At 30.0% G+C, this 16,638-nt stretch overlaps 1 protein-coding gene across 1 annotated transcript in view; it reads right to left on the bottom strand.

The window, feature by feature from the left end:
• Positions 1 to 2,449: 2,449 nt before the first annotated feature.
• Positions 2,450 to 16,638, bottom strand: part of LOC149139988 (MADS-box transcription factor 23-like) — a 129,367-nt gene continuing 115,178 nt past the window's right edge. Inside the window, exons 5-6 of the mRNA XM_089447803.1 lie at positions 2,805 to 2,992; positions 2,450 to 2,698 (exon numbers count right to left, since the gene is read on the bottom strand). Coding sequence (XP_089303929.1) covers positions 2,674 to 2,698; positions 2,805 to 2,992 — 213 coding nt within the window. The 3' untranslated portion in view covers positions 2,450 to 2,673. The remainder of the gene's footprint in view (positions 2,699 to 2,804; positions 2,993 to 16,638) is intronic.

The following is a 16,638-nucleotide window of genomic DNA, read 5'->3' as shown; positions in this document are numbered from 1 at the left end:
AAGTTTCAATAAACATATAACTCAAAGAAAAATTGTTTCTCATTTTCTTAATTTGTTTTGTCATTATAAAATTTGAAATTCTATTCACATCTTTATCTCTTTATTGCATTACATATATTTCTTAGCAACAATTCTAAGCATCCAATGTTATATATTGTAAATACCAAACATATCATGTAATAATTACCAAAGAAGTAATTTGATCTATAATGTTTCTAATACAACTTCACAATTTTACATATCTCTTTTAACAACAATCTTAAACACACAATGTCATTATTATAGACACACCAAATAAATCACATAATAACTACCAAGAAAGTAATTTGATTTACTTCTAAAATAATCTCACAATTTAGAAATACTTAATATCTTGTATACCCTGCTAAAAATTTCAAAAAATTCACAATATACAAGAAGATAAAAACTAATTTAATGGAGAAATTAAAAAAAAAATTTAAATACTTTATTGATATGATTGAAATTATAAAATAAACGTAAACATAAAAATATATAATATTTACTATAACCACGTTAATGGTATGAAATGATAATTTATTTAATTAATATTGATTTGTAAAATTCTAAATTTGACATTTAAAAGAAACTTGAGTTGTATTTTTAACATTGGGGGATTTTCATCATATTTTCTTTAAAAAAACATTGCTAATATTGGAATTTTCTTTTTTATAGACATCACATATGATAAGAAACTTTTTAAAAAATACGTAATTACAAAATTTTTTCTTACAATTTTGAATCATTTGTATTTCTTTTTTATGTTGTGGCTTAGTAGTTGAGTAAGGAATCACCTTGCTAATAATTTAAGTTTAAATACCGATAAGTGTAACACCTTGGATACATAACTCTCCACATTGAAGGAGTTTCCATAATGATTTAAGTTTAAACAATGAGTGTAACACCTTGGATAAACAATTCTCCACATTGAAGGAGTTTCCATAATGAAAGTATCAGAGTTTTATATATAGATATTTAATCAATAATATTATTTATTAATGAAAAAAAAGTTATTTCCATTAACCACTAATAACATTATCATTCTGAGAGGTAATTTAACCCATACAAGGGAGAGGTAATTTAACCTGTACAAGGCCTTCAACGCTTTCAAATGATCATTGAAACCATAATGGATTAGTAATTTAAATTTTTATAATAAATTCTTTTAACCACTCATAACATTATCATTCTAAGAGGTAATTTAACCCGTATAAGGCCTTCAAGGCCTTCAAATGATTAGTAAAACCATAATGGATTTAAGTAATCTAAATTTTTATAATAAATTTTTTTATGGAATAAATTTTAGAGTTAAATTTATGTTTGTTTATTAGTAATTATTTAAAATAAATAGATAATATTTTTATGGAATTTTCTAATTGATTGTATTATTTTATTTATAGAAAAAATATTTTTATAATAAAATATTTTTTAAAATGAATATATATGTATGAGAGAAAAGTAAACAAAAACTAACACAATAAATATATATATATATATATATATATATATATATATATATATATATTTGTCAAGTTGTGTTTGTCCTCTAGACGAGACTATAATCTTAAATTTTGGTTTGAGAAACTATGATTTAGAGACATCTAGACTCCGCACACTTAAGACTAGATTTTTGTTTATTCTACCTAATAAACTTAAAATTATATAATTAAAAATTAACACAAAAACTAAAATAAAGTATATACTATTTGTATATAACTCTAAATATAAAAAACCATAATAAGAAAATCATGGTCACTACCACTAAACTATAAAACATTTTTAAATTAAAAAAATAAAAAGGAAAAAAATGTAATTATTAAAATAAATTTGAAATAAGTAAGATATACATAAAAGTTGAAAATAAATTTAAGCTTTATATCATATTTTTGGTAGGTTAAATTAGGAAAAATTTCTTAAAACTTAAAATTTATTGTGATGTATTATCACATTAAAAAAAAAAATGATTCCCATAACTGATATAAATTTGATTCTCATATACAATAATAATAATTAGCATTGATATATGAATATTAAATATTTTTATTCATTAAAATTTGCTTATATGGTTTTAATTTTTATAATTTTTTTTATTAAAATATTTATTATAGATATAAATTCATATTTGCATTATTTAAAAAAATTATATGAAGGAAAAAATTAATCTCTTGAGTTTCTATTAGTAGGTATTAATTCAACATTAAATTAATTTATTATAAAATTGATGTATTTTATATATATAATTTTATTTTTTCTTTAAATTTCTATTTTTATGTGTTTTTAAGTGGATTGTAAAAAAATTAAATTTGAAAGTATATATTATATAATAATAACTACAACATGACTAAACAATTTTTATTTGTTTATAATTAAAAAAAATAGTATTATATAACCTATTATACAAATTATGATATATTATTTTCAAATAAAAAGAAAGTACATATATACTCTCACTTATATACACATTTAGTCCAAACTATATACATCATATTTTCAATGTGTGACATGATGAATCTATAAAAATTTCTATTACTACTCTACTTTACATAGTTAACACTATCTAATAAGATCACTATACAAGATAATGTCATATAACTATTTGTATACATAAATATATCTATTTGTATACATAAGTAATACTTGAGAGGCCAAGCATAATCATGGATAAGTTGGATTGGATAACCTGAAACACATAAGAAATGAAAATCATTTCAAAATCATAACAATTAATTAGTATAAAAAGCTATTAAATTTAATGAATAATACAATACATTAACATAAAAGCATACCCCAAATGTAAAGAAGTATCATAGTCACCAAAATATTGATTCTCCTCAGTGTTATTCAAGTGTAGATTAGCATGAGTACTTGAACTTTCCAAAGATTGTACTTCACAATTTCCTTGTGGTATAGTTTCCATGAATAAACAAGCATCTCTGGATGAGTTAGCCCCTTCTTGTCTAAATATTGTATTCAACTGTAAAAGTAAACAACAATAAAAATATTATTTAAAAAATGGTTATAAAATGTATTATTTACATGATAAATAAATAATATCACATCCATTAAATTGTTATACTCATGACTATTAACAAATATCGTACCTGTTGTTGTAACTTAGCGTGATCTTTCACTAGTTGTGAACCCTAATCACAACATACACATTAGAATGATAAACCAAAAATAAAATATATCAATATTATACTTTTATATAAAATAAATGAAAAACTTGCTCCATCTTTTATTAATATTAACATTAAAATATTTATAATAAAATAATATTTAAAAATTCTATAACATCATATCCATTAAATTATTATCATCAAAACAATTAACAAATTCCTATTATAACTTATCGTAATATTCTACTAATTATAAACCCTCAACTAAATACAATGTAGATAATAAAATTTTAAACCAAAATATATGAAATATTTTATTTTTCAAATAAAATTTAAAAAAATTTATTCGTTATTTTATTCAATATTAAAATACTATTTAATAACATAAAAAAACCTAATAAGTATATATATATATATATATATATATATATATATATATATATATATATATATATAGCAAGAGAGAGGGGTTAGGGAGCTTAGATTGGGCAACAAAATGGGGACAAAGGAAAGTAAGGGAATTGAGCTAAAGTTAGTGTTAGCACTCATAATGACCAGAGGAAGGTGTTTATTTGCTATCGAACTCTTCAATATCAATTCCCTGTTCAACAACATCATGTAGAGTATTCTGCACAACCTTTAGGTGACTCCACGATTTATGAACAACAGATTGGAGATTGTCCTCATTCTTGCCCCATATATATATATATATATATATATATATATATATATAGTCAATAGGTCCCATCAATCCATTCTTAATCATAACATAATGTATATTATTTATGTTTCATATCGAACTGTACTTAATAAGATTAAAACCATATTTCTAAATATTAAAATTAATAAAAAATACACACAATCTAAATAACATAGATAATAAATATATAAATTTATATAAAATAAAATTTTATATTAATTTTAAAAATAATCATTTTAATAATTTATAATTCATATTTATTATTGCAATATCATAAATTTAATATAATAACTTTACAAAAGTTAAAATTTTATAAAGATAAATATATAGATTTTTTTTTTTTTAAATACAAATATCTTACATTAATAAAAACAATTTTTTTTTACATATGCATAGTTATAGATTCCCAATGTATCCATTGGAAATTGATCACTAATCCATTGCATACAAGAACCAAGAAAAGACAATAGAGATTTTTAGAGATTCGCCCAAACTAACCTAGATTACTATTGATCTGGAAATCTTCCCACTTTAACCTTTCACAATCCTAATTTAGAGTCGCCAAATCTAACATAGATTGATTTGGAAATCTTCCCACAATCATAATCTATCCATTGCTAGAACAATGTCCAGGAATACAAAATGAGGAGCCAACAACAATCCGAAATTTCTTATTCTTATTTTATGTATCTTTATATTTCTCCATATATAATTTATTATTATTATTAATTAATTTTTTATTTATCATCATAAATTATTATTAATTAATTTTTTATTTATTATGATGATAATAGTAATGATGATTAACATTTACTAAGACCTAAATGGTTTACTATACCTTAAAATGGTAAGAGATTAATGGTAATTCTTTAACATTTTATTTCTATGCTCAAAAAGAAGTAAATGAAGTGTTTCTAGGTCACCCTAGTTTTATTGAGTTAAAAGGTCAAGAAGGTTGGTAGTGTGACAAATATTTTGAAAACTAGACTGAATGTGAGTATAGGATGAACAATCTAAGATAAATTTATTTTCATCTGCCGCCTTCTTAGGATTGCACAAGTGACAAACTCTTTCATCCCATGACATTTTCAGAATTGACCAATGCCCAATTTCACTATGAAGTTCATAAAAACTAGTTTTGATCTCGACAATTTTTATTTTCTTCTTAACACTAATTAAGTCAGAGAGATTTTTTTGGTTTTTGATATTGGGGTTGATCACCTCCTTATAATATTGCACTTTACTTTTTCCCTCTAGCTCTTTATTTTCCCACAATTTCTCCTTAAAATTGGAATTAGTAATATTCTTAACCTTATCCAGATTATGCAAAATGATCTCCTCATTTATTCCCCAATGGTCTAACCAACATTGGGCATCCTTATGCCACCTTTTGTTGAGCCGAAGGTGGGGGCTTTGGCTAGAGTTAGAAGCAATTTTAGGAAATATTTTGGATCTATGTTGTATAACTTATTCTTATACATAAGATACCTAGTCATAGCCATGTTTTAAATGGGGGAAACATGCTTCAATCAGGAGGATAGGGTAGGGAGTGTTTCCTTTAATATTGAGGTTGTAGGTTATAAACTACTTTTGGATTTGTTTAATCTTTTTCCATGATTTTTTGGATATACTGCAACCCCAAACATCACATTCGTTTAAAATAACAAGAGTGACAAGAGTTTCAAAGAAGAGATTTTTCCCTCAAATCCAAATATTTGCCAACTTACAATTGTTTCGAAGTCGATAGTAAGCTTTCTAACTTCCATTTATCATTTTCGCAAAGCTATAATTCCAATTGAGCTTTCGATGAATGTTTATTCCCATATATTTGTATGAAGGAACTTCCTCCAATGAGATGTTATCGTAAATAAAAGTATCATAGGTGATATTTTTGAATTTAATTATAATGACTTTAGTTTTGTTGGTATTTACAATCATGTCTATCTTGGAGCAGAAATTTTGAAAAAATCTAAGTTGCTTGCTAAGATCAAAATGACACTTTGCCCAAAAAACAATATCATCAAGATAAAAGAAAATAATTATAACCATACCAATGAATGTAGGACATATAAATAATATTTATATATTTATTTAATTTAAATTTATTTTTATTATTTTTATATTATCAATAATTTGTCACATCTATTCATAGCAATATATATATATATATATATATATATATATATATATATATATATATATATATATATATATATACATACATACATACATACATACATACATACATACATACATACATACATATATATATATATATATATACAATTTGTTATAAGCTCCAAATTTGCAATATGGTAGTTGTTCTTACTTCTATAAGAACAAAAGGTGTTTATAGTTTTATAAACTTGACATTGTACTCTTTATTACTCTAAAGGAATATAAATGAATTCTTAAGAATTATGATGGTAAGAGGTGTTTAGAATTTTTCTAAGCATTATGTTGTAGTATGAGTTTGGTGTATTATTAGCCTTTGTCTTGCTAGGGACTATAACACTCACTTTGTAGCCAAAGTGCGTTGAATCTCCATTATTTTGTCGAGTTTTTACAATTTTAACCAAAGTTTTGGGAAAATGTTGAATTCAAAAATAAGTTTCGAATTTCTGGAAATCTTATTTCTAATTTTCCATTGGTTGAGCGAGCCTTGATGTGACATAATTCCCCTAGTGGAGGGTGATTTATTTTTGGTATTTTTTAGTGCCTGACAAATCATTTTAAAATAATAAAATGAAGCTAATTTTGTGAGTGGGCATTTTGTTGGTGAGTGCTCTGACACTGGCATTGGCACAGTGCTATGAGCGGGTCCTTTATGCAAGTAAGGGGGGGGGGGGGGGGGGGGGTGTGTTGTTTTTTGGTGAATGCTATGACACTAACACTAACACTGCTAGTGGTTTGTCCAATGATGCCAGAATTGATGGGGTTCCATAAAATTGATACATTGCGCGAAGTATGGAGGTGCAAAGGAAGTAACATTGATATATTGAGCGGAATGTAGAGGAATCACAATGAAAGCTTACTCTGCGCCTTCACACTCCACCCATAAATACTTCTTTTTATTACATTATCTATGCAAAACTTCTTAAACAATGTTTCAAGATTTAATATGCAAAGGCAATTGGATTTTTTTATTTTATAACAATATCCATGCATAAACATTAATTAAAATAAATTCAAAAGTGTATTCATTTGATAAAATTACCAATAGAAACAATTTAAAAAATCAATCCCAGCAAATGACAAATATTATGGGAGAAGACATGACTGCCATGATTCCACTTCAACCAAAATAATCTTAAGAGTTTCATTCCAAAATTTATTGTTAATAAACATAACCAATGGATAGATTTGAACTTGGAGATTTGAATCTTGACTTTGAGAGAAATTGCAATTGTTATTTGTCTCGATGCTATTTACATGCAAGGAAATGCCTCTTCCCATGCAAGGGCTGGTTTGTTTTGAGCCTGACCTCGTTATGCGGAAGTATAGAGGTGTTAAAATGTGGAGGCTTGTGTTCCTTGCTATGCACACACATACTCCTACACACTCTTTCTCTCGTTCTTTCTTTCACTAAATATGACTTCACGTAAACAATTAAAGAAGTTTTAAGTGCTCTCACAACCATGAATATTTTGCATGAATAACAATAACAATAAGTTAAAAAAAACAAGTGTTTTTTGTACACCTTCATCTTTAAATATAAAATTAAGAATGCAGAAAAAGCTTTGAAACACAATGAAAGCTTCCTCCACACTTAGCCAATAAATACTTATTTCTGATTACATTATCTCAATGAATTGTGGCTAAACCCTATGAACCCTATGGCACTAATCATTATAATTAAATGCATACATGTAGCCAATCAACTCAAATTTATTAAACTCACAATACACTAGAATGACATATGCGTAGACCCAATAAATTCATGAGTCGAGGAAAGGTATTATAACTTACAGTGCACACAAGGTGTATGCATATGATATGCATTTCATGTTGGCTAGATGTGGATGTTGTACACATGGCAAGGCATACACACCCAACATAGAAAGAAAGAAAGAAAGAAATTATTTTAACGTCCACGAGGCTAAAGATAGCCTATGGGACAGATTGCTTCTTCATCTGCTTGATGTATTTGGCCCTTTTTCTATGAAGCTTCACAATAAATGCTCCCAGCTTCTCGACAAACCCCTCGCTAAATAGATTATCCCAAGAGCTAGCTGCCAACATATCTGCATAACTTTCCCTATTGTCTTTGAACGCCTCACATTCTAAAATGAAATGTTTTTCTGTTTCCACTTTTCCGGAAGAACAAAAAGTGTATACCCTTTCCTCCCACACTTCCTTTGGCCTTTTCCAACGCCCTATTTCACAATGGAGTTGATGAGAATTAGTCCTTAACTGAGAAATAAGAATTTTGGCTCTCTAAGAGATATTGGCCTCTATGTATGCTTTTGGTTGATGATTATGAGTGGGATTAAACACTTCAATATAGTAATTTTTCTTTCTTCCTTACTCCTTATCCCAAGTACGTTTGTGGAACTTTTCCATAACAAAAGCTTTTATCTATTTGCTGTTTATGGGACATGTGTTCAAGCAAATACCCCATTTACTAAACCATTTGTTATTTTGTTGCATCCAAGTTTTTTTGCTCTTGCACAATCTATCATTAAAGACAACCTTAGGCCATCTACCCTCTTCCATTTGCTCAATTTTTTTTAAATACCTTATGACTCGCACCATAGAAATTGCTTCAATAGGAGCAGTCCCTATTTCACTTAATAAGATATCATAAGGAACTGCACTTTTAATCTTAAATTTGTTTGTAATCAAACACTTCTGAATTTTCTCAATTTGTCTCCACTGCATGTCGGAGGTACTGCTAGCCCACAGTTCACAACCAAAGGAAATCACTGGAATCACTAGAAGCCAAAAAAGAGTCTGAGTGGTCTTCCAGTCCCATAACTCTGCCTCTCTACACCTATTTTTAAAAGCATAAAATGCTTTCCAACCCCCCAAAGTTCTTTTCTTTCTACAACCATTCTAGCTTATATTTTTGTTGAAGTCAATCCCTAGGTATTTGTAATCTGCAACTTCTTCTGGAATGTTGCCTTCAAAGTAGAACTTATACTGGTTATGTTTTCTTTTCTTAGAGAAGACGACTACTTTCATTTTGCTGATATTGACTTGCATCCCCACACTTCTACAAAAATGCTCAAGGGATAGTAAGTGCTCTTGCAAACCAAGAGCCGATTTAGCAATCAGAATAAGGTCATCTGCATACAAAAGAAGCCTTATAACAAACTTTCACAAATAGATACCATCACCCCCTTGCGAATTTAACCACTCCTCAAGCTTGTCGATAGATAAACCAAAAAGGGTAGGAGACAGTGGGCAACCTTGATTGACCCCAATATCGCTTCTAAAACTTTCAGAAATGCTTGCTGAAGTTCTAATTTTTACTTTCACATCTTCATATAGCATATGCACAGCTGCTCTCAAATGTTTAGGAACCCCAAGTTCCTCTATTCTCTACCAAAGTTTATCCCTAGGCACCGAGTCAAATGCTTTTCTGAAATCAACAAAGCAACAAAAGATTTCTTCCTTTTTCTCCCAAAATTTTTCAATGATGTGCCTTAAAGTTATGCAATGATCAACTGTGGAATGTTTAGGTCTAAAACTTGCTTTCCCTTTAGCACGCTTATCTCTTTCTTTTGCCCACTTGCTAATTTTGTTTTCTAGCATGCTTCCAAATAGCTTTGCAAACAAATGGTTTATCATGATGGTCCTATAATTGGAGGGATTATTGACGTCACCGGTCTTGAAAAGAGGTATTGCCAGACTAGTTGACCAATCTATGGGGAGCCCTTGTTGTATGATGTTGTTGAATATTTTTGTAATGTGAGGTGCAAGAATCTTTGAGCCCCACTTTAGATATTCTTCTTGGAGTTCAGCTAAGTCTTTTGCTTTTCCGACACCCAACTTCTTGATACCCATCTCTACCTCTTGTACCGTGAAGGGTTCAGTATTAGTGTAGACCAAGGGGGGAGGGTCAACCTTGGGAATCTGCTCATAGAGTTTTCTTGCATAGTCAAACCATTTAGAAGTTGTAATATAATTTCCAATTTGTATCTTTTTCGGTTGGGGCTCCTTCCAAAATAATTTGGGATTATTTTTCCCAAGGAAGATTAGTTCTTCCCTCCTTGAAACCATGAAATCAACCTTTTTCTTTCTTAATAACCGCTTGTACGATTTGATCTTTATGTAATCCTTGTTTGACTCTTTCCACATTCTCCTTGCCTTTTTGCATTCCTCGTCAAACCAAGCATGAATCGGAAAGAAATTTGTTTCAGACTTCTTAATTTGTGTTCTTTTGCACTTTGCAAGCGTGCATTAAATTAAATGTGTTAATTCATGACTATGAAGGTTGTGAATTGTAATTTTATCCTTCTCAAAGAGCTTCTCTAGCGTCATTTTGAAGGTATTAAAATTTTATGGGGTCAAAATAATTCTGCCTTGTGGGAGATTTTGTTGGACAAGCTGAATTTTTGACTCTAATTGTTTTTTTCCAATCCAAGAGAAACATAAATAAATTAGCTTGTGATCTGATTTCAAATCCCACAACTGATCTCCAACCAAAACTTCTTCCATTTTCTCACACAAACCATGTGAGCAAATTACATAATCTACCACACCTGCTCCACTGTAAGTATTGCAAGTGAAATTACCGGACTTTGCCCATCTAGATATACATACGAACATATGACGAGTGTAATCCCTATGCACAGTGCATACACAACCATGAATTTAAATATATTATGTGAGGTCATATATGTGTTTTTGTGTGCGTAACATTTAACATATTAAATCTCACACACACATAATAGTGTTTATTTAAGAGATAAATCAATTTAAAGTTATGACAAGGGTATCTCATCACCTCTACATATGTCACCCCTTGCGGAGGGAATATCACACAATCCTTACATTGTGTAGATGTGTTATGGAGAATTTCATGCATGGATACCAATGCCCAACACTGCATAGTGGTAATGGGGGTTACACACATGGTACCCAACGCCCAACACTACACAAGGATATTATCGAGATTGTACGCATGGTAATCAATGCCTAATATTGCACAGGGTTTTTATTGTAGTGGAGTCAAGGTGCAGAGGAAGGCTTCATAGTGCATAACTCTGCATATCCACACTCCTCCACACCTCGCTTCTCTACACATACATGCCTAAGCTATTGTTCCCATGATTCTTATTTCATGAATAGTGAGAGAGAGTGTTATTTATGATACTTTGTGACAACGTGCATATTTATATAACTCATTCGTGCATGAATTGAAATGAGAAATTCATATACTCAAACTTTCTATACTACTTACTATGATAACAATGAGTCTAGTCAACATATGATTTTGTGTCCTCAACATGAGCAACTGCTTATGATCTTTATTATTATTTTTTTCACTCCGAATAGTCCTTGCTTCACATTCACCTCCAATATTTCTTAATGATAATCATATCCACTCGATTTATTATTGGTATGTCTGAACAATGAATTGAACTTATGCATGGTCTCAATCAAGTCTTTTTTGCTATTTTATGTGACTAGGTTTTTTTTATAACAAGGTCGCATAGCTAGCATTCCTTGCTTGTTTAGTTTAATAAAATATTTTAATGTCATGATGTGTTGTATATACTCCAAGCAATAATAAAATTGTAAAATGAGTTAGATGAATATTTGTTTAACCTTTTTTTTATTAATTTTTTTAATATAATTAAACATTTTTTTGGTAGATAAAAGTTTTATATATATATATATAATTGACATTGAAGAGAATGATAACAAGTTAATAATTATTTATTTAATATTGAATGATGACAATTTTTTTATATAATGCTCATATTATAGTACACATGTCATGTCATTAGAGTATAGATTGATATAATGAGAGTTGTACAAACTATATACATATTATTTTTACATATTTTTTTCAAATTTATATTTTTTAATTATTTTTTTGTAAATTAAAAAATAAAACCCATAAAAATTGTCTATTCAATACTTTACACCAATGAGAAAATGGAATTTTTGAATTTAATTACAAACCATTTGTGTTTATGGTACATAGTAATTAATATATAATGTTATTTTTCAAATTATTTATATTTATTGTACATAGTAATTAGTGATATAGTACATAGTAATTAATAATAGAGTAGACAAAAGTCAATTCTTGCATCATTACACAATAAGAGGGGGGACATTTCAACCAATCGTATTTGAGATAAATAGAAATAAATTTTATCTAAAAATAATAAATTTAATTTCATAATGTTAAGCTTTAGATAGATTTTAAAATTTTTTAGTCAAAGAAAAACTAATAGCAAGTCAATGAAAAACTCAATATGTTGTATCCAATCAGCGGCAGGTATAATAATGCAACATGGGATTTATTGCCCAAGAAAATAGTGTCAAGTTAATTCCTGGTCACTAATAGAATAGGGAGAATTACATTTTCCTAGTGTCGGTCATTTATTTCGATCGAATAGAGAGTTTGGCGGCTTCATCTATGCTATATATCTTGGCCAGGATAGGTCCCAAGTTCCAGATGTGACCCACCTATTTTAAGCTCAACACACCTACTTTTCTCATGCTAACCGCGGGTTATCCAACCCATAGTCAACTAGCTTCACCTACTTCACTGTCATTCACCAGTTAGGAGACAAGGCCACCCTACTTCAAGTCATAACATTAGATAAGCTAGCGTAGCGTTATATTCATTGCATGAGAATTCACTTACTTACAATTGAGTTAGTTGAGTAAGCATCCTTCTATATGGGAATTGTACCCAATGAAGGTGCATATGCCGAGCACAAAATATGACGAAGACTCGAAAAGAGCTTACCATTGTGATGGGATGGTCACGTGGTAATGCTGGGAAAAAAATTTAAATGTTTTGTGAAGAAATTTTGAATATTTAATTTAGGACTAAGTTTTGATTTTTAGAAATAAGATGGAGAAGTTATTTTTGGCATTAAATATAGTTTTCAGTTTCCCTTATTTTATGGAGAAGGGGAAACGATTCACATTTTTGTGACTCTTGGTTGTCATAGTCATTTTCTTTTGAGAAACAATAATAAAGAGTGTTTGGGAAGTTTATGAGAAAGAAAAAAAAAGAGGAAGAGAGGAGAAGAGGGGAATTCATTTTTTTCTCTGTGTAATTACAGTTCTGAAGTTTGTAAACACACTTATACCTTCAATTTGTGCGAACCAGAAGTTATTTCTCTGTGTGAGTGGCATAAATGAACAAAAAAAGTGGACTATAAGTCGTGTGTTGGCTAAATGGTTCAGATTGAATCAAATTCTTGTGATTAACCAATTTGATTTCTGCTTGTGAACTCATGGTTTCTATTCTTGTGCAGTTCAGTTGAACAATGGTCATTTTGAAATTCTGCAACTTGTTAAAATGATTTATATAAAAAAATTAAAATCTTGGTGGCTCCAGTCGTTGCGTTTTGTCCATTTATGTTTTGATTCTTGTTGTATCAACTTTAAAGCACATGAAGGAAGGTGTTTCTGCGTTCTAGGGTAGTGAGTGTGTGGGTTTTTGTGACGTGAGTACCATTGACAAAAAATAGGGCACTATGTTTTTTTTTGATACAGTCCAAATCCCCTTGTGATTGGTTTTATGACTGTAAACATTCGAACCAACATTGCAAACCTAGTGAAGAGAGGAAAACTAAATCATTTATGCTATTGAGAAGAAAGTATGGGGTCGTGCAGAGTTAGTTTGGAAAATAGTTGAGTCATTTCATCTTCCCCAAAACCACAACACAAAATTTTAACAGGCATTACGAAATCATTTTGTAATGATGAAACAATAAATTGGAGAACTGATGCCACCAAATCATTTCGTAGCGACTGCACAAAAAATGTTGGAGAACTGGGTTTCGTTTTTGAAATCCCCTTTTGGCCTACTCGTTGCACCAATATTTTTATTCTTATTCATATTCTTATATTGAATGCATATGTTAAATGTTTCATGATATATTGTTGAATTGGATGTAAATACAAAGCTATTTGTGGAATGGATTGGTGATATTGGTGCTGTTGTGAATTGGGTGCCATTAAGTGGTATCGGAGCTAGAAATATCTTTAGCGTGACAACTCTCATAGGAGGAAAAGTAAGCTTTTAAAGAAGACAAGTCTACACCAAAATAGGTATGGCATGATTCTAATCTTGAAGCAGAGAATGTGAACAAGAATCTGATTTTCGTACGAAGTTGGTTTTCTAAAAAGATTACAATGTATTCTCTAAAAGAGATCATAACATAGTAGAGGTGAAGATCATAATTCTAGAAATACATATTGGGAAGCGTGCGAGGTAAATTGTTTTGATTTACAAGTCTAATTACAGTTGAATTAATGATTGCGGAATGGAAATATGAAAGAAAGGAAGAAACTAAAGTTCAGAGTTCGCAACAGAAGAAAAGAGGGAGTAAAATCAAATTTGAAAATATGATAGAGTTAAATTTGGTTTTGTTTTCAGTTTGTGGTGAATTCCAAAACTGTTAATTGCATGGTTGAAGTTTTGAAGTTTGAAGGAAATAGTGAAATTTTATGAAAGCAAATCTACTTTGGGAGGAAGTAGATCATATTTGTTTTGAAGATAGATCTGAAAAAAAAAAATTGAGTTGAAGGACATTAGAAGACTATAACCTTGAAGGTAGAGCCAACAGAGAACACTACAACAACAACAATGTATGTTCAATAGAGATTTGGAAAGTGAGGTTGAAGCAGACATCAATAGAAAGAAGTGACACCAGTTAGATAATCAAAAACGATGTAAAAGAGAAGAGGGAGCAAGTAAGCTCTCAGAAGCAAGGAGGATTGTGAAAAAACCCAATGACAAGATGAATTACTGAAGAAAGAGAGAGAGGACACTGAAAAAAATTCTCTTAAGAGAGGATGAGCAGGTGAAATTGCAGCAACCTAACAACCTTGAAGCTAAGGAACAAGTGCACTCTAGAGGAAGGAGAAAAGGTTATACTGTAGAGAACTAGAATAAGGATGAATTTCAACAAGTAGAAGTTGGGTAGAAGTTGTCAGAGGGAAGTTACATAATGAGTGTGGATAGAATTTCCAAGAGAAGGTTCGAGATAAGGAACCAAAAACACCAAAATAACCTAGCTCGAGAGGAATCTTAGTGAGGTAATGGTAGTGGGTACAAAATTTTCTACGAAGTAAAGGCTTGGTTGTAGTTCCCACGTGAACAAGGAGAGTTCAAAAGAGAAGAAGAAGAAGGAAAAGATGGTTATTGGTAGTCATATGATGTGTTCAAAGAAAGGTTATAGCCAAAGAAGGAAGGAGGTTGAAAAAGTTGGAAAAAATGAAACGAGTGATGAAGAAAGGGAGAAGGAGATAGCTAAGATAAAGGAAGAGCTCAACAAAATAAATAAGCTTCTACAAGAGAAAATGAAGCAGTGGCTGGAAAAAGTGATGAAAGAATTGAGGAATGGACTTTATGTTGGAAAAAGAGTCCAATGACCAGTTAAGAAGTTGCATGCACAAAATCAAAGAAGATTGGTGAGGCATCAGATCAGAGATTGGTTAAGGATGCTTGGAGAAAGTGAGAAAGATACAATGTACATTCGTGCACCAAAACAAGGATCCATTCTTGGAGAGAATGACAATATTGAAGAAGATGTTGATGAGAGACTAGTTGAGAGTCTCACAGATTATTTACAGAATGAAGATCAACATGAAGAAATGGTGCAAAAAGCATCAAATGAGGCTACAATTCCTTATGATTTTGAAACTGACAAATTATGTGTGTTTTCAAGTTGCACAAGTCAGAAAGAAAGAAAACCATTAAAGAATGTCTCAAGGATGAAGGAGAATGAAAAAAATTTGATTTTTGCTCCAAAGGCTATGTGTCCTCACGAGAATGTACAAAAGATAATTTCTAGAAGATATTTGTAACAATCTGTTTTAGTAGAAAACAAAGTGGAATTGACTTGTGTAGACAACCAAAGGATAAACGAAGAAAAGCATTTAGATGTATTGCTTAATAAATTTGATGAAGAAATATTGTTGCTGGAAAATTTGCTATAAAAATCCAAGTCTAAGCTATTGGCTGAACATTCAAACTTAATATTCAAATATGTTGAGGAAAAACTGGATTTTTTAGAGAAATGGCTACACAAGGACACACATGTTGAAAATGATTGGGAATTTTTAAGCTCAGCTAAAAAAAGGAGCTAACTAAAGTGCCATATAGTAGTGTCATAAAAGAGGAAACGCAGAAAATAGTAAGCGACAACAATAATAATTTTTCTGTCATGTGGAGCAAATTCATGCAATATAAAATTACAGGGACATAATATGAAATCAAAGTGGAGAAATTTAAAAAATTCCATAGCAACAATCAATAAGAAAGAAACATAAATATGCAGAATATGTGCCATTTAGAGGATAGATTGCATGTGGAAATAGATAAAATAAGGAAGTTGATATTGAAGTAGCCTCAAAAGAAGAGGCATGTGGGGCAGAGGAGAATAAAGGACAACATTTTGTAGATAGTATGCAAGTTTTCATCAACAAAGAAGGAGGAGGACTACAACATAAAACATGGAAACCTGGAAGGATGGAGAAGAAAACAGTAGAGCAATGATATGACAAGGAGAAGGACCAACTACCACATAAATTTTGGGATCGAGGAAGATTCACTTTATCAACACATGGTCAGTAGACCATGAATCTTTTTCACCA

Source organism: Pinus tabuliformis, chromosome X (assembly GCF_031772625.1).
Source record: "Pinus tabuliformis cultivar Carrire ecotype Pingquan chromosome X, CPIR1, whole genome shotgun sequence".
In the NCBI taxonomy this organism is placed as follows: domain Eukaryota; kingdom Viridiplantae; phylum Streptophyta; class Pinopsida; order Pinales; family Pinaceae; genus Pinus; species Pinus tabuliformis.
The sequence above is the reverse complement of the archived record's forward strand: the minus strand, read 5'-3'. Positions and strand labels throughout refer to the sequence as shown.